General features: G+C 42.3%; 1 protein-coding gene across 1 annotated transcript; it reads right to left on the bottom strand.

Moving 5' to 3' along the window:
* Window positions 1-97: 97 nt before the first annotated feature.
* On the bottom strand, window positions 98-20,072 carry rasal1 (RAS protein activator like 1; the record flags this gene model as incomplete). The annotated part of the gene is made up of 21 exons (XM_080499594.1): window positions 98-409; window positions 532-611; window positions 876-996; window positions 1,924-2,059; window positions 3,443-3,580; window positions 5,324-5,496; window positions 6,130-6,274; window positions 7,663-7,800; window positions 7,922-8,114; window positions 9,181-9,293; window positions 9,615-9,679; window positions 12,990-13,143; window positions 13,351-13,477; window positions 14,254-14,345; window positions 14,509-14,646; window positions 15,056-15,137; window positions 15,712-15,841; window positions 17,523-17,584; window positions 17,900-18,013; window positions 19,685-19,741; window positions 20,008-20,072. 21 exons carry the CDS (start codon window positions 20,070-20,072, stop codon window positions 261-263), a joined length of 2,472 nt encoding a protein of 823 aa, XP_080355720.1. The 3' UTR covers window positions 98-260.
* Between the last annotated feature and the right edge of the window lie 22 nt (window positions 20,073-20,094).

Here is a 20,094-nt window from a genome sequence, read left to right as displayed (position 1 = left end):
TCGCCTCCATCTACCGTCAAGTATCATAATCTCTCCCCGGCGCTGTTGTCGGTGGCAGTGGGAGAGTACAAAAAGATTAAAAGTGACAGAATTCCCTCAGTTCTCGACAGAGAATTGTGCTGAAGGGCGGAGGAGAGGTTGTACCATGAGGCCACTTTGCTAAGCTGATGCTCACTCCAGTTGGTGTGGGATGTGGCGTCCTTGCCGCCGCGCCCCTCCCCCAGACCCTGCTTTCAGCCGTTAATGTATCCCGTCGCAGTCTAGGGATTCAGAATCACACCGGTGGCTTCTTCTTTCTCTCTGCGCTGGAAGGTGGCATGAGCCTGCTCCAGATCCTCGATCACCGATAACAGTCGAGCAGCCAGACTCTGACCGGACTTCAACAGATGCACGTTGCATCCGGCGCCGCCTGTGACATGGAAATACATAAATACATTAACCCACAGACCTTCACAATTTTCAAGAATCCAGACAACGTAAAGACAACAATAAGAATGAAAGCATAATCACAGTAGTAGTAGAAATGCTCACCGGGATGAACGTCAGAGTTGATTGTATTTTCATTATTGCTCAATATCTGGTCAGCCTCGGGCATCTCCACATATTTTTTCCTGCGGTATCAGTCAGAATCATGTCATATGATCATACTCCCTGACCTCTGAGAGATGCTTTCATGCTTTCATCTTGTGGCAGCTGAATATTTGATTCGTGGCAAAGTGAGGAAGCGCCAGCAGCAGAGCAATGCACTCCTGTGTTGCAACATTGACCTCTAGTGTCCGCTGAGTGAACTGCATTAAGGAGTGCGTGTGTGTGTGCGTGTGTGTGTGTGTAGGGGGGGGCGGGGGGGGGGGGGGGGTTGTTAACACACCACTAACCTGAGTTTGTCTCTGCCCTGGAGAAGCTGCTTGTAAATCGTCTGAGTCTCTACGTCCGGGTCCAGCGGGTCGCTCCAGTCGCCCAGAGTCACAGCAGAGTGGGTCCGACTGCAGCCTGTAACTGAGACGCAGGGCTATTATTTAACATTGATGTGCTGCATAAGCAGCTCGCACAAGGAAATTACAACATTCCCTTATAATTGAGGTCAGGAGGGGCATCGTGGAGAAAGGCCGGAAACTGGCGTCTCTGCTTTATGCAGATGTCCTTTTGGCTCTAATGTATGAGAGAACCCAGCAGCGCTTGGAAACGAGAGGATGCAGATCAGCAACTATAAAGTCTGAAGCCATGGTTCACACGTGGGAAAAAGGGAGGAGGGTGAAGAAACCTCTCCATGTTGAGGGACCTCAGGGTGTGAATCAAGAGTGAAGACTCCTAGACTCGGTCTCAAACGCTTCTGGTCACCCCGTGTTGGAGATATATCAGGGACAGGTAGGGGCAAGGAGGTAAATAGGGCCCGCTTGAGATATCACATATCTTGGTATTTCAAGGGCCTGTCAGAGGAGTCGAGGAGTTGAGTTTTTGCAAAAATATTTACATTATTGTTTAGTAAACTTAACATAGCATAATCACATACAGTGACTGAATGTAAAAAAAAAAAAGTCATTATAATTCTGGCATGCTCTTCTCCTTTGAAGCAGTGAAAACATGGCTGCAACAATTTGAAATTTGACTCATTAAATATGGATTGCCTGGATCACATCCACTTTTGGAAGCCAGTTACAAGTTTGTCCGCCAGGAAGAGGGGTACACAAGTGTCATGTCATTCTCAAAAGGCCTGCATGTTGATGGACGGCACCATTTATGCTCTTTGAGCATGTTAATTCCAGACAATCTTTGTGACACCCGGGGGGGGGGGGGGACTTGTAATTGCACATTTGAGCTTAAATTCTCATAACATTACCATAAAAATAAGCCAAATAAGTCAGGCCACATCCTGAGTGCCCATCCAGGCTTGCGCAGCATTAGAAGTAATAAAAGCAGGATTACCAGCACGGTCCGCCTGCAGGCAGCAGGTCCACTTGCCGCTGCGATGAGCCCCTGGGTGGAAAGAGGGCAGCATGCGCTCATTGTAGATGCTGACTTTCCTGATCGCAGACAGCCACTGATTCAGCTCATTCACATTCTATTTAGATTAGAAACACACCACAAGCCATGAGTTTATTAGACTGAACACAGCCTGTTAAACTAGGTCAGTAAAATGTCTCATTGTCTCCCTAAAAAAAAAAGCACATAAAAGACTGACTTCAACGCTTCTGGTTTCAGTACAATTGGGACGCCGTTTAATGTAAATTCAAATGCAATGATTTCCAATCCTCTGTAATATGTATTTGAAAATAAAGAAATAATAATAAAAAAAATATCAGATTTTTGAAACTGAGACATTTGACCATTTCATGAAAAATATGAGCTCATTTTGAATTTGATGGCATGAAGCATTTAAAAAAAAAAACAGATGGACAGGGCAATGTTTGTATTATTTCACATCCTTTTTTTCTTTTCACAACTGTAGGTAAACATCTAGAAAGTCAGGAGACAAGTTGATGGAGTTTTAAGAGAGAAAAAGTGTTCTATTCTTGTCTGATGAAGGATCCAAGCTGCTCAGCAGTCCTGGAGTGACGAATGTGGTTAAATATTGTCATCCTGAGATGCCGTATATGATTGGTATGGTATGGTTGGTATGAAAATTTGCAATTTTACATTGTAAAACACATTTTCTATAATTGCAGTTCATCCTACATTTGCATTTTTCTTCGTGAACATCTTCCTTGTTTTACATCTGAGAGACTGAACCACTCATTTTATCCTCATTCACATCACTCATCTATTGCCAATTCGCCTGGTTTGTTGTGAAAATGCTCTTTCAGTTGGCTATTAATATGTTGCTGTCATCACTTTCTAAATATTCTCTATAAAATGGTCAAACGTCTCAGGCTCCGTTTACATGTACCCAGTAAAAATTTTTTAAACGGATTTTTCCCTCTCTAAAAACACTGACCCACATATACAGCTGGTTCAAAGCTGCTATGACCAAGCCAAACCTGTAGGGGGCAGTGTAGCAAGAAGCATTAAGCTATGATAGCCAATCAGAATCCTGGAAAAAAAAAAAACAGGACGTCACGAATTGTGACATAAATATCCGCCTACCCTCCTTTTAGACGCAAACAGAGACACGGATTTTATCCAGATCTCCATCGTGGACAGAGTTTCCAGGAATCATCGTTTGTGGTGAGTCGTAGCTGCGTTTATGTGTAAATGCGCAGAGATATCACAGTTTTTTTTCAGATACCCAGGTACGTGTAAACGTGGCCTCAGTTTCTACATCTGACATGGGAATACAACACAGGCTTGTGAGATTTATCCAATTATTGCATTGTGTTTTCATTTAACACATCATCTCCATTGTTTGGTTTTCAGCTTGTCTAAACAATAATGGCCGAAGCCTAAAGTAAGCGTAAACAAGTGAGAGCCTGCAGTGGATCATGCCTGTGTGGGTGGTACTATGCACCTTGCACTGGATGTACATGGTGTGCAGCTGTCCATCGTTGTCCTGGGTGATGACCTGCATTACATTCTGCTGCTGAAAGGCATTTTCATCCACCCTCTCCACGGCACACACACACTGAACAGGGATTGAAGAGCGCACCTGCAACAGTTCAGCCATAAACCACAAGACCAATTAACAACAAGCATGTCGAGGCTCGTGATGTGTCATGCTTTGCCTCGGGCATTTCGCTCTGAGATTTAAGTGAAATCAAGGAGACATTTCATCACAGAGCAAAATTAATGAGGCCGTTTCTGATGCTGAAATAATTCACACAAAGTCGAACAGCTTAGAAACGACGCGAGACGAGGAGGAAGTGATGAAGATGAGACCACCGTGGCAGCAAAGGCTACTTTAAAGTGTAAATCAGCCTCTTGCAGTGGGAGCTGGCCTCCCTGAGACTGGAGTGCTCCAGCATGGAGGACAGGGGCCAGGATATTGTCTGTAATCTGATTTGCAATGTTAGCATGAATATCCACAGCCTTCAATTAACCCTCGCCTTTATTCCAGTCACACAAAGCGGAGACTGGCTCAAAGAGAGAGCTTTTTAGGGGGCCGGACCAGGCTGCTCCCCCTCTCCGGCTCCGTCTCTCTTTCAGTCACTGGTTGGTGAATGAGAGGAGATCATTATCACAAGGTTAGGTAACACATGGTAATAACATTAATGATGTTCACACAAAAAGATCAACACAAATGCATTAAAGCAACTGACTCAAATGTTTCCTCTTTGTTTGAACCCAGTTGACAAATGTCCTCCCAAAAACAGCAACTAATTCATCATATTACAACATATGAGAGTGGAGAAATGGATGATTCACTTTAATGTGGCTTTGTTGCGTCCAACTTCAGTCATTTGTTCTTGCATTTTGTGACCGTTCCTGTATTAGTAATACAGCTATTTGCACATTCAACGAACCACATTATAGGCGGCGTTAAACAACATCCTCTCATTGTGAAAACTAGACTATATATAAATATAATTTTTAAAAAACCTCCTGGAAGCAATCTATGTCTGTGTCTAAGTACAGATGAATTAACACTATACCAGCAATAGTGGTAAAACGAGGTTTAAGGTATGTAGGATTAGACTATTCATTTCCAGCAGGCTGGATTATTATAATGGTGTGTTTATTTGTTTATTTGTTAATTTTCTAAACTGCAACACATTATACAGGAGCTTAAGTCAGAGCACTTGACCGTCAGTCTTTCAATGATTAACTCAAAAATGTCATTGCTTATCTGTGAAGCCTTGAATGGTCTCGGGCCTAAATACACCTCAGATCTATACAATATGTATAATATGAAATATCCAGGCACCAAAGAAAGAAAAAAAACAAGGTGAAGCAGCTTGTAGTTGCTCTGCTCCTCACTCCTGGAACAAACCTTAAAATCAGGCCTTAAAATTACATAATATTATTTTATTCCTTATAATTTATCAAGCTTTTACTTTATATATATATTGTCCTATTTATGCATTTCTTTCTTGCAATAGAATTAGATTTTTTTCCCCCTCAGATTCATGGTGGCACCGTGGTTAGTGTGCAACTTCAAAAACAGACATGTGAGGTTACATGGTGACTGTAAATTGTCCATGAGTGTTTGTAGTTGTCTCTATGTTTTCCCTGTGATGGCCTTATGACCTGTCCGGCCTGTATAGTCAGCTGCGACTGGCTCCAGGGCCACTGAACATGATATATATATGGCATGAAGGATGGATTAATATTTATATTATATTTAATGCAACCTTTTTCCTTGTATGATACAGAATTTAGCATCCAAAATCCCATTAATTGTGACATAGGTTTTATAATATTCAGATATTTTCTTTGGTGGATCTGTACAAACCTGCCAGTCAGGAGTCTTGGCGTAGGACAGCGTCTCACTGGTCAACCAGAAGTAGCGTTTCTTAAATGCAAAGCGGGACAGCAGTTGGGGCCCTTCTGCCTTGTGTTTGTAGAGGAAACCCTCCTTGACTGTGACCGAAGGCAGGAATATTGCCCTCTGAGGCACTTCTGACACTGAGGAGGAGGAGGAGAAAGGGAAACAGGCGTAAAGCTTTAATGGTGTAAGGTAAATGCATGTACATCCAGGCAGACACAAGATGGTGCTATGTGGATAAAAAAAAACAAAAAACAAAAACAAAGGGCATACATTCTGTTGTTAAGCTGCATCTGCTATTAATAATAGCATATCAGACACCTTCCATCTCCACACGAGAGACGGCTTCAAAGAGGAATAACAAGCGTCCACTTTTGTTCAACAAATCCACCTGAAGAGCAGTAAATGTCAAACTGGCCTTTGAGAGAAAAGAGTGGGTGTCGATGTGAAGAAGGAGGCTGCAACATGATATGTCAGAGGGGGAAGATGCTTCACAACAACAGCCTCACCGACACACGATGGTAAGAAAGCAGCCGAGACACGTTTTTGTCGGCAGCGCCCGAGGCTCCCTGCCAGCTCGGTAACCATTTCATCTCTTTTGTGGACGACCAGCTAGTTATGAATATTTCACCACATGGCTACAGTATTGTTTCACTTAATCCTGACATCAACTGGGAGCCGTGACGCTGACAGATGGTGTGCGGCCGACGTGCTCAGGAGCGTGACCCCGACGCTTCACTCTTGATGGTGAGTTTAGCCGAGTTCAGCCTTACCGACGTCATGATCGATGTCGATGAGCTTGTCCAGGAAGTCTTTGACGGAGGCCACACTGCGGAGGATGATGGGATGCAGCGGCGCCATCCACTGCTCCTTCCCGTGGCCCAGCTGCAGGCCCAAGTTGCCGACGCTCTGCAGCGCCTGATGGCCAAAAGGACGCGGCGTTACCTCTGCAATCACATCCTCATCACATCAAATCTCCAGCAGCTGTAAGAACTCAGCGAGTGACTGCATATCTCAAAGTCGAGGATCAAAAAAAAAAGGCCCCCGGGGACAAGCCTGCTGTGAGGCCCTTTGTCCGGCCCACACCTGGCCTCGGGCGCGGAGCAAGTCCCTCCACACAGCGCTCTCTGATGCTCAGCTTTGAACCGCAGTCCGACCACTGCACACATGGGGGTAAAAATAACCTGTGGCCCGTCTCTGTAGAGGACCCATGGCAACGGCACTTCAGTACCACGGACAGCGACCACACGAACCACATGCGAGCGAGAGCGATGTTTTACTTTCTGACGCCCCGCGCTGAAGATACTGAGGGTGTTTGTTTCAGCCGCACTGATACGTCACTTCAGTTTGGTCACCTCACCTCTCGGTGACTGAGAGCGAGACTTGAGGGGAGTGATGAGGTCTACATATTGTGTTTTTGTTGTGTTTACCACGGGGAGGGATTAAATCTATCTCCCTCTGCATCACTACTTCACCAGCACAATAGACAAAAGTGGTATTTATCATTTCTTTTCAATTGTTTCACCTGCTCTCTACTCTGAACTGAGAATTAGAGAAATGATCCAGCGACCTACAAGCAGGAGCAGATAGAGATATGAGGGTAGACACGGCTGTATCTGAAAGCCACATATCTCAGCAAAGCTCTAGAAAAAAAGAGAAGATTAATTTCCGGAGTGAAATGGTTTTATTTGTTTGTTTGTCTATAGTTCGGTGTTGTTCCCATTTTATGGAGACTTTATCAGATTGGAGCATTGGTGCTTCTGATACGAAACATTCATCATTAATCACAGGACATGAAAGTGGTTCCTTATCACTGCATGACTGTTGCTGTTGAATCAATTCCCAATTAAAATACGGAGCCATGTCAGGAGGTATGCCAACGTTGGCAAAAACAATATCCACTTTAAAGTGTTTTCTGCATATAAAATATAATAAATGAATTAGTGCCTTCTCAGAGGGCTCGGGTTATATAAGCTAACACTGTATTTCAGTTTGGTGTTTGTGTTTTGCACGATATTCTGCTAATTAAAATCATAGACGGCTGACAAAATCGGCATTATGCAATTCCCTTAACAAGCTGTATCTGGTGTTTTCGTCCATCACTGCATATAAAATGCAATTTGTGCTTCATATGTATTTATTCACACCTGAAGCATAAAACTCGCTGCTGGCAAGCAGCGAGTAGCTTCACATCCAAAACACCCCCCTTTTACGGTTTGTTTATCTCTGCACTCGAGTGCAATGTCTGGACATGAATAAATTATTCATGGAAGTGTCTTTGCGTATGTCTGTGTTTTGAATCATACCTTGGCCAGTAGTAGCAGCGTCCTGCTCGTACGGGTGTCTGCGTGCTGGTCTCTCAGCTGGAACAGTTTGGGTGTGAGGATTGCGGGAGCGAAGAATCTCAGGAAGAAGAACCCACTGATGGCCAAGTACTTCACATCCTACAAACACCGGGAAGGCAAATCAGTGAAGGGCAGCGAATCAGAAGATGAAATTAATTTATAGTGCCGGCGCATGAACTCCATCGTGTGTCTGAGGTTGTGGGCGCCGCCACGGACTGACCTCGTTCTCAGGTTGAGTGAATTGCTCCTCTACTCGCTTGTGCAGTTGCTTGAAGGCGACTCTCATGACGGGAGGACACTGATCGACCGAGCCCACGATTGATTCAATGATGCTGGTTAAGTAGCTGTGCAGCATTTCCACACTGCTGTCGCGCACCTCGGCCTCTGACACCGCACCCTTAAACGAAATCCGCCTTCGCAGACGGAGAAAGCGTTTGTGAATAACTCCACCCCGACCGAGAAATGTAAAAATCAATGCTCACTAATGTATATAGATGTGGCGGGATTATGTAAAGGCCGCACTCGATCCAGCCTCGCTAATGAGATATACTCCTTTCGACCCTCTATTTACAGTGACTCATATGACCTCCTTGTTCATGACGAGGTCTTTACATGCGGAGGCGTGCTGTTTCAGAGCCCGGACAGATGAACGCTCACGTCTTGAAAATGTCTCGGTGAGATTTGCCGACGGGGACCGAAGACAACAAATCTGCTGCAGACGCAGAGGACGTTAGATCCTGGATCTCACTCCATGACAGAGATAGACATCTCAGGGGGGGCTCGTGGCAGTTGCTAGGCAACAGCCCTCCCTGTCCTTTTTTTTTTTTGTTTTTGTTTTTTTTTCCATTTAGTTTCCTCCTTTTCTCACATGCACGTCTTTTTCTCAAGGGGGAAGTACAACGGAAGAGGGCAGTCTCATGTGGTTGATTTTTCCAATTGACCATTTTAACACTTTAATTCTGCACAAAAACACACATCCTAGAATAAACCATATTAAAAATGACTTGAAGAAAAAGGGGGAATAATAAAAAGCAGGGGAACAATTACGAATATAAAATAAAAAAAAATACAATAGGAACATTTTAAAAAGGAAAACCATTAAAGAAAAAATGAAAGGAGGAAAATAAAAGAAAATAAAGAAGTATTTCCAGAACAATCACGTTACATTATTTACTTTGCACTTTTAAAATCCAAGTTAATGACTTGAATGCAAGAACAATCAGATGAGTCAAAAAGCACCAAAACCTCAAAAATTTACCTTTACTTTAAAAATGTTAAATTAAATTAAACAGAAAAATAGGAAAAAACATGAATACTTAATCGGTGACAAGCATGTCAATAAAAATGCACAAAAAATAAATCAATAAATCATTTTAACGTATAACTACTTTCTTTTTTTTTTTAGTTCAATAAAACATGATATAAAATATACATCCATTTAATGTGTTTTCATTTCCAGCGTGTGCATTTCAGTTTTACCTGGTGCGGTTCAGGTCGATCTTACAGGGGTCGAGCTCAATGTACTTCTTCTCATCAAAGATGCGGTTAATGATGGGCTTCAACACCTCGTGCAGATAGAGCATCCCAACGGCCTGCCAGCAACACAATACCACATGTTGAAGCCACCTCATTTACACCTCTGCTTACAGGGATTATAGCAGAATTATGTAAATCTACACAATGCTGAGTGAACAAGGTGCGATAGTGTGCAGGAGGAGGTCACAGCACGCGTGACTGATTCGCTGCACATTTAATAGAGATCGAGGGTGTTGAGGAAGAAAAGCAGTAAATATTGATGAGGGCATTTCAAATATATTACAGAGATTTATTTAAAAAAACTGTCTCACAGCCGAGACAGACAATCGATCACTCTGCAAAGCTGGGAAAATGAAACGCCAAGAAGCTCGACGCACCTTCATGAACTGTTCCATGGCCTTGGAGGCGAGCGAGTTGGAGCGAAATAAAGTGTTTGGATCAGCTGTGAGAGGGAAACATCAGTACAATAATTAGCACTATCCATGTGCGTCTCAAACAAATATAACTAAATGAAAAGTCTGCAAAGTTTTCTGTTTCTGTCAGTTATTTATCCATCAACATACATACTGTATAGTCATCTTTCGCTACCCAAACATGTACAGAACATGCAAACTCTGCACAAAAGGCCCCCTGTTCTTTGAGAAAATGGTAAAAAACATTGAATATTATAAACCTCTTAGTTTGCGGAGTTGAGAAGAATGGAACAATATGTACCAGCGGTATTAAAGGCTCCAAATCAGTGCAATAAACCTTTGCGAACATAACATGTATATTATATCATCTGGGGTGTGTTTAGCAAATAAAATGTTAAAACAATGCATAAGTATATATTCTGAAACTTGAATATAATGGGTTTCATTGTTTTTCTTTGTCAATCTAAAATTCTTCATTCAGTCTGTAATGTAGTGTTTTGGAAATCGTAATTCATCATTCAAATAAACAGTTGTGATGATGATGATGATGATGATGATGATGATGATGATGATGATGATGATGATGATGATGATGATGATGATGATGATGATGATGATGATGATGATGATGATGATGATAATGATTTCCACATGAATCTTTATCTTCTAATTGTATTTCTATTTTGCACTTGCCTCCAGGTTACCAGGTATGGTCATAATATTATGGCTGATACATTTTAATAATACACACTTTGTATTCTGCTTGATCCATGTTTATCTGCTGAGGAGTCTCCTTTAAAAAATAAATAAATAAATAAAATCTCTGCTGGGGGCAGGGTGACCTTGCTGCAGCATCAAGGTAAATCCTGCAGAGTGGCGATACTAAAATATCCATGATGGCCGGACCGAGCTGCCAGGTACAACGTTCAGACCTACAAGGGGAAAGGCTGGTTTTTCCTGTCTGCTTAGGGGGTGTACTGGACACTCTTGCCCTCCGTGTGCCCAACTTTAATTTCTGGCAGCTCGGCTCTCCATCCTTATTCAAGCAGTTACCGCTTGGATCATGTGGAGTTGCCATGGAAACTTAGGCACTATGCTTATTATCTCAAACTACACCAACAGAAGCTAAAGAGCGCGACACAACTCAGTGTGAATTGTCACGGGGGTACAGTGCGGAGGCAAAAACATGACTAATCCCGACCACAAAGGAGCCATGAAAAGACTATTGCGTGAGTGAATAATTGGCATCATGGTAGTAAATATAGCGCTGGTAGGCTTTTCTTCCCACACAAAGACCAGGCCGGCTGCAGACCTTCATGTCAATTCAGTGTTAAACAGGAGGAACCCTGAAGGGATCATTGACAGAATCCTGGCAGGCCCCAAAGTCTGACTAATACAGTCTGACTAATGGAGGCAAACTTAGATCTGACGCACATTGTGTATTGTGCAAACACAACTTCTGTATGTAAAATGTTTGCATCATCTGATGACAGTACATAATGAATGGGGGCACCAATGGGGGATTCAGGGTCGTCAGTTAACCTCACATGCCTGTTGTTGGACTGTGGAAGAGAATCTGAGCACCTGGATTAAATCTATGTACACAGAGGGAGAACATGACAACATGCAAACTCCCCACAGGAAGACACGGCTGTGATTCAAACCGCTCACTCTGAGGCCAGAGTTCAACTCTACAGAATAACTACTCTTATTAGCTATGGTTAAAGCATTTGGTTAAAGGTTTTTGCTCCAGGATCAATTAAGTATTTCTATTCTATTCTTGTAATACAGTACTTGTCAGCATGAACACACCAACTTAAGCTATTGGAAAAACAAAACAGCTCATGATTTAAGTCGTGTCAGTCACAGTTCTGAGTAAAAACCTTCTGAAACATTCCAACTACGGTACCAAATTACAAATACTTGATTGCTTGCCACCACTGTGCATTTTACTCTGCTGAACTGCAGAGGAGACTGCAAATGTGTCTCTACATGATGCAGAATAAATAAAGGTCTTTGAGTGCTGCACTTAATTTCAAGTAATTCAATATAATGTGTTTCCGTTACTCTTTCACGGCTCTGAAGCTGCTTTCCACTAACGCACAACAAAGACAATCTGTTTCGACGCCCGTTAGAGCCCAATATGTAACAACGACCCAGAAAGTAACAACAACCTGAATTGTTAGAAAATGCATTAAAATGTATTAAAACGCGAAATGGAATATCAGATCAATAATGTAACAAAAGTGCTGAGCCCCAAAAAAACTTAAAAACGTTTCAATATTCATTATGTGGCAGGCAAAATATGTTTCCCCTCACAGTGTGATAATTGTATTACATCATAAAGTGAATCAACAATTTATGGATTGAACTTGAACTGTTTCAATTTGAATAACACTGAAAAAATTTGAAAAGTTTGAACTATCATCTCTGGACTATTTGTTTTTTATATATATATATATATATATATATATATATTTATACAGTTTACAGTCTTTATGCATGTCCAAACATCTGTACAAAATTATGTAAAAGCATTAAACACATTAACATCACATTTAAATTCCTCTTAAACCTTTTTACATTATTGGCCAGTTATTACATTGTGGGTTTTATTAAAAAAAATGTATTACATGTCAGGCTTAACACTGTTGTTACATTATCGACCAGTTATTACATTTCAGGTTTTATTACATTATATTTTATAACAATTTGGGTCGTTGTTTAACAAGCCCTAAATCATATTTACCTTCAACATAAAATGAGCACAGCTTGTAAACTCTTAAAAGGTTCTGCTTCATGACCACCAAACTGTAGTTGATGTTGCACTCATCCACCCGCTGACATTGCACGACTATTCTTAGCTGCTTCAGCCATTTTAATTTTTAATTAGCCAATTTAGCAGTTTGACCTGTTCTCGCTCTTTGTTGTTTATCGCTCCATATATATCGAACATAAACCTAAACCAGCCTCATTTGGCAGTGAAAGCCAATGAGTTTCTGTTGAACTGTTAAAATGTCTATTTTGAACCAAGACTTTTCTTTATTTGGAAATAACTCTGGTTAGGTAGCCGAGCATAAAAACCAAAGAATATACACAAATGCATTAAACGGCGGCCATGATGACACGTAATCTCTCCTTAATTTTTTTAAAACAATTTAACCATTCTATATTTGTGTCACGTTTGTCACTTAAAACTGCAAGATTGTCTGCCGGTGCGACAAAATGGAACGATCTGATCAAAACTACACATTAAATGTGACTAAAGGAAAGTGCCAGGGAGCCGAACTGCGTGATGTTCCGGAGCCACAGGTGGAAGACCCCCTGATATGATCTTACTGGTGTGGTTGACCTCGCGGGTGTTCAGGTAGTCCAGGAAGGGCACCACCAAGCCTTGTCCCAGGTAGATCTTTACCAGGGTCATCGCCACATCCTGCCTGCTCTCCACCGTGGTCACGTCCTCCAGCATGGTCAGAGCACTGCTGTCCTCCACCTGGTGGGAAAGGAGACTCGTGTTACGTGTTGAGAACGTCCGTGAAGACGAGCGTGAGGATATAAGTGACGGCGGCGGAGTCGAGGCAACTGTGGATGATGTCGGGTGGGGGGGAGAGACACTTCAGAGAGGAGAAAGTCATGCACACGGCGGTCTCTGGAGATGGGGGTTCGTGAACAAATGAGAATCAGTGCTGAGGAAAGCTACGATGCTGACCTCCGTCGGGGAGATTACCGACTCAACCAGAAGGTCAATTAGTGGCTGGTAGTACATGGACGGTAAGATCCGGTCCTCCACCAAGCGCACCTTCAGACGCAGAGCTCCGAGCTTCCCACTGCAAACCACAAACAGGACCTCAACATCTCAAACAGTGCAGATGTGGAAAAATAGTCACTTGAACAGCTACAACAATATCGAGAAAGTCCTCAATCCAGCTTATCGTCTAATGCTAAACAGTGTCCCTATGAAGTATCTTAGAACCTTCAAGCAATTAAAACAATATTCTCAACTTCCTGTACTATATGACCAATCTATGACCAGTGACCAGTCTTATCATTTTAAGCACTGTAACTAAAGCTTTATTTTCATTTTGTTTCATGAAAGTAATACTTTTATCTGGAAAAACACTACCATCTTTGAAGTTTTGCATAATAGGGAAACCCACTTGTTTATTTTTCTCAGGAAAACTTTCAGGTTTTCTGCCGCTGCTGTCAAAAACATGTGGTCTGTGAATATCTTCTGCAACATACTGCTTTATTACCTCAAACAATGTTCGACCATTCTATTAAAAAAAAAAAAAAGCCTTTAAGATGCAAGTGATTTCTTAATGAAGCATTAAGACTAAGTTTAGTCTGAGAGTATCCTCTGGAAGCTCTTGCTTCTATAATTATTTCCAGAAATAGATGCTGCTGGAGACCTGGCTACATACTTGTCAGTGTTTATTTAAAGGACAAGATACAGCGCCTGGAGAAACTACAATACTTTTCTTGGGTGCAAAAAATTAAGTAAATAAATAAACCGTAATGTTTAATCTAAAGGTTACAGCTTTCTCGGATATGCAAACGGGTAACGTTGCCACGTTGTACTAACAAGCACAACCATAAACCTCACCCAGCATCAACCTCGTGGTTTCCCAAGGGTAGCAAACGAAACCAGCCCTCTAACAGAGGTGTCTTGTGCAAACAAGTGAAAGGGATTTCCACCTGGGGAAGGAAAGAACAAATAAAGATCCAATATCACACCAAAACTAAAGGAGATCCTTCTGCTTTGATTGTGGGGAAACGGTGTATTCCCAGGGAGTCGTATAAGTAAGCATGGCACGAACGCTTAAACAAAGAAATGAATAAAACTGAAGCATCTTCTCACCTTCCCCAGAAAGTCATTTTTTCCCACCATGTCCCAGTCCCAGACCTCCACAGTAACGGTCTCTGCACTCAGTTCTTCTGGGTCCAGCTCCAACTCCAAAGTCTCTGCCCAGTGAGGGAAACGTGTCTTTTTGATGATCTACAAACCAAATGCACATAAATTAATACACTGATTTGCCCTGAGAAATGTGTCCAAATGCAAAATGTATAACAGATTGATTGATAAACAGTCAACAAGTACAAGTACACCTCTTTCTGGTTCTGAAAATACAATAAACTCTGCACAAAAACAAAGGAAATGTATGTTTGATCGATTATTTATAAGATTATTATAAATATAATAGATAAAATATAAATATTATAGATTATTCACTTCCTGTTTTAAATGGTGCCAAATTTACTGTATCCATATACAGTACATTTGGCGCCATTTAAAAAAGGAGGTCAGTCTAGTTTTATAATCATATAAGATCTATTGAAGGAGTAGTGGCTTTACTTTCTTGTGCACTGTTTACGTGGGAATATTACAACACAAACATCCAGCTCACCGAGGTCTCTGCACTGTGGTTGTTAAAAATAACTCTGGTGAAGGGATCAGAGGTTCCGCAAATGTCTCTGGGAGCCAAGTCTCTGCAGGGATCACCAGACCAAAGGACAGGGGGCAATGATCAATACGTGAAAATGTTCGACAAACTCCTGATAGCTGCTCTGCAAATCCAATGAGTCGGCGTGGCAGAGCGAGGACGAAAAGCCTAACAGCTCCATCCCGCTTAACCTTGTTCCCTCAAAGTGAATTTACAGTCTCTCGGCATGTTTGAATAACACAGTGTCAAACCCTGACTGACATGCTCATTAGTGCCCCGCCTGAGAGGGTGAGATTGTAGCCTGGGACACACAGATGGGGCAATGAGTGGTGTGATAGTGGCAGCATGACTCAAGGGGAGTGTGGAGGCTGGCGGGGGGGGGGGGGGGGGGCGGGGGGATGGGGATCAGAATTCTGATGATGCAGCCAGGTCTCTTTTACAAGGAGCTGAGCTGCAGAATCTTAAGTACACCCAAGATAGCATCTCATATCTATTAGTCTGTGTAGGTTAATCTACTACTCTGATCACAAGGCTGATATCGAATGTTTGGGCCGATGCAGCTCGTCCTTATCTCTCCGTCAACTCATTTCGTTTCACATTTTCACCGCATTTTACGTTACCTGGCTTCAATGACTTGACAACGCAGGCTGATCCTCTGCGTGTCTTTGAGTAGCCCCAGACTCAGGTGGATCTCTCCCTGGACTTCTTCATCAGGATCCACTCTCGTCAGGTTCATCCAGCTATCAAGCCCTGTTCACACCACACAGACACATTTCTCTCTCAAGCATTGACGCATCTGAAGAAAAGACACCAGAAATGACAGCTAATGACAAATCGACGGTTGTCAGTTGAATGATGACTCGGGGGGGGGGGGGGGGGGGGTTCATCACAATTATTAAAAACTAAAGTAGTTCTAAAACACTCAAATTGAAGAGAAATGAAAATGTACACTGTATTTGTTTGCTTCACGCAGAGAAAAGTCAAATATCTCCCAGTTCTTGTGTCTGAATTGAGGGGAGTTGTACAGTGAGCGATACACCCACTCATCTTTTCTACTGTTGTGTTCAATTCAGGGTCACGGGGCCACTGGAGCCAATCACAGCTCACAATGAGTGAAAGCAGGATAGACCCTGGACAATTCACCAGGCCGAGAGAGAGAGAGAGAGAGAGAGAGAGGGAGGGAGGGAGAGATTTCAATAGAATTCACACTTGCATGCATTTCGTGTTTCATGTTTTAGACTGTGTGAGAGAAACCAGGTACGTGTAGTGAAAACCTGCAGCCAGTGCTAACCACCATAGCACTGCGTAGCCCCCCCCCATCTCAAACCAATATGATATATTACATATAAATATCTGGATGTCTCTTTGGAAAACAAACTAATTTAAACCCTCACTTTGACGTTTGGAATACTTTGGAGGATATTTTTAATGGTGGGATGTTAAATGATTCCATCTGTCTTTCTTAGTGGCTTTATTCATGTCGAGGCTCGGAGGGGGTTGGAGGCAACAGCCAAATAACACCCTTGACAAATTTCCAGTCCATCACAAGGCCAACACACACACTCACACACGCCCGTACACACACTCTCCTAATGGTAATTCATAGCCAATGAACCTAACAGGCATATCTTTGGATTTTAGCATGAAGGCATGCTGCAAGACCTGGAACGAGAAACGAACAGGACTCTCCTTGTTGTGAGACGACAGTGGTAACCACTGCTGCACGTATGAAATAGTGTATCATCATAATTGATTATGAACATCTTTATGATACACAATCAAAATGATATGCGGTTGTTTTGTATATAAATCTTTCTTTCTTTCTTCGTTCTTCTAACAATAAAGCATAAGAAATGATACATTTTCAGTCAGAAATATTGTGCGATAGAGTAAGGAAAGGCCATGCCAGGTGGCCATTCATCATCAATATGCACCAAATGCACCTCGTTAAACTCTTCAACCAATTCACCAGAACTACAACACGGTCATGACATGCAACAGCTAAGACGCCGTGCGTCTGGCTGAGCCACTGTTGACGCTGTGACTGATATCCTGAATGTGAAGGCTCCTGTGCAAGAGAACCGCGTGGCAAGCGATTCAAGGCCATTTCAAATGCATTGGTCATTTTCTTCATTTGACACACAGTAGGTTGGTTCATAATACAGAACGATACAGATCTCATAGTTTATTATGACCGGCGAAAGGACAGACGTGACAAAAACAACTGCGACGATGAATTTGAGATTAAATAAGCGGATTAAAATAAACCTGCGAAGAAGCACTGACAAACATTCCCAGCATTAAAAAAAAAAAGTCCGATCTCTTCAATCACTCTGACTTTTGACTCCCATCATGGGAATTCCATGTGGATTTAACCTCCTGAGCTTTCGTCATTCACTCCTCCTGTCAGAAAGAGTTCACATCTATTCACCTTTGGCTTGAGCTCCAATGGCGTCTTTGCTCAGTGTGATCTTTCCAATAACATCGTCGTGCCTGCAGAAAAAAGATAAGTAGAAAAAAATGATTTATAGATTAAATGTAATGAAGTAACACTCAGAGCTGCTGAGTTGAATCATCACAGTGATGTCGGTCATTAGAAGAGGAGGGGGGGGGGGGGGGACAACCTTTAATCACTCAGTCTGGACGACCATCTGTCTGCTGATGGTTGTTTATTCAAACTGTGTTTTTCTTTGCTAAACCATGAGGCTCTAACCCAAATATATTATTGAGCCAAGATAAGAAACCACATGTGAAAAGTTGCGGCTGATTATGGCGTCGTTTGGAGACGGCTTGGCGTGGCAGCGTTACCCGATCGTGTCCTCGTCCATGACGTGAAAGGAGAGCGCGTGGAAGCCCATTGGCAGGTGCAGCGTGTACTCCTCCCCCCAGAAAGGATTGAGGTTCTTCCACACGGTAGCGGTCCTGAAAAAGGTTAAAAACGCTTGCTTTGGCAGAGAAAACATATCACATGAACGGACGCAGCCATGGAAAGCAGCAGACTCGTGGCAGTCATCACAATGACGGCAGCATCAGAGGCTCACTGACCAAACCTGGAAGTGTGAGAACAGATCTCAGGCTTTGCAAGTAATATGCAGGAAATATGACCGTTCAAAGCTTCGCTAATGAGTCACAACATAGTTTTATGAAATGTTAGTATCAATGCAACAGAGTGCTTACTTCCTTTTGTTTGTGCCAGATTGATGTGCTGACTGTGCAGGATGTTGAAGGATATGGCAAAATGAACGTGTTATAAATAATGAGGAGGATCAACATAGCGGGATTTAGGATCAAACAAAGAGATCTGTGTAGAACCATGCAAGACTCTTGTGATTTAAAAAAAAATAAATCTTTCACTGCCTGCAAATCTGTTACAACAAAACACAGAAAATCAAGCTCCAGTCAACACCTGTGTGTCTGATCTAATCTCTGACTGTAACTGTACTCATTGTGTGTGGCCCCGTCCCAAAATTCAAGTGTATTGAAAAGAGCATCCATCCATCTTCTGCACTGCCTTATCCAACTCAGAGGAGCAGAGAACTGGAGTCGATAAAAGCTAACTACGGGTGAAGGCAGATTACAAACAAGAGAGGTCTCCACTCCATCACAGTACAAAGAGAAAGACAGAGAACATATGGGATTTAGAGTTCAACAATTAACCTTGAATGCATCTTTTAGTTTGATGAAACCACAACACAATGACAAAAAATTCAGAGAGGCCTCTAAGACCTTTATCTTTGTGTATATAAACCCGGTTTCTTCGCTCCTTCGGCATTAGGGTCAACATGCAACAGTTACTAGTTGTTTTTAGCAGACTGTAACATATTCTTGCATAGCCTGCTTGAACAAACAATTTTCTTTATCCACACAAGATAAGAGTCACTTATCAAAGAGCGTCACAAAAAAAAACTACTTTGTATTCTGTTATTAGAGTAAACATATTGTCAGCAGAATCAAATGATTTCACCACACTCTGCATTGTTATAATAAAAAAACACTTGGATTTCTGAGAGTACACTGCACCCATTATCACTACCCACATCATCATCCATGAACATCACACTCCAGGAGTCAGTTGGCCTGTAACAAGCTACGAGTGCAAGATAATTGGTCGAGTGTCTGCATTGAATCGTTGAGCCGTTTTCCTCACTAGAACAACTGGAAAAACAGCCACTCAGTTTATGTATTTCGTAGAAAAACTGTATTAAACTGAGGTCTCACACTCAAACTTACACCACCTCTCTGCTCTGGGGGATCTGCTCCCACCTCCCAGCATTCCCCTTGCTTACACCAGTGCTCCCTGCAATAATTGATGTACCTTCTCCATGGTTACCTGCGGGTGTTTTAAAGGCCAGACCAGTATCAAGTTCTTGGCGTCGGAGGGGCCATGCTGAAGGCACCACCACACTGTGATCACACGCACTCTACTCCAATTTTTATCCTGATGCAAATTGCAGCACTGTCAAACTCACTTCATATGAAAACGAAGAAAGCATCAAACTCCCATCAACTCACGAGGCAATCTGTTGATCCGCACTAAACAAGATGCTTTACCTGCATGCCGTGCATATTTCTATGCAATCAGAGCGAACTCACCTGGCCACAACTTCATTGTCAATTTTTACAATGCAATATGGATCGCTGGTACCAGATCTGAAGAAGAGAAAGGGAGATACAGCATTGTCAATATCCCCAGGAGCAACCTTAATTTAATCCCATGTTGTATTTAATTACACAGACCTAACCTCTAACTGCTTTGATTAATTCACAGCAGATTGTATGCTAGAAATGTCAGTTGAACGATGGATTGATTGCATCCTACTTGATCGGTAAAATTACACAATGCTATTGCCGTGGACCAAATATCATAAAGGAAAATACTTGAGAACAGAAGTGCATGCCATTCAGAAATTACTTACACGTCTTTGGCCGGGAGGTTCCTCCCCTCAACTATGCGAAAATAAAGAGATGTGTTTCTGGCCATCTTTCAATCGAGTGAGATAATA

Source organism: Blennius ocellaris, assembly GCF_963422515.1.
Source record: "Blennius ocellaris genome assembly, chromosome: 7".
Classification (NCBI taxonomy): domain Eukaryota; kingdom Metazoa; phylum Chordata; class Actinopteri; order Blenniiformes; family Blenniidae; genus Blennius; species Blennius ocellaris.
The sequence above is the reverse complement of the archived record's forward strand: the minus strand, read 5'-3'. Positions and strand labels throughout refer to the sequence as shown.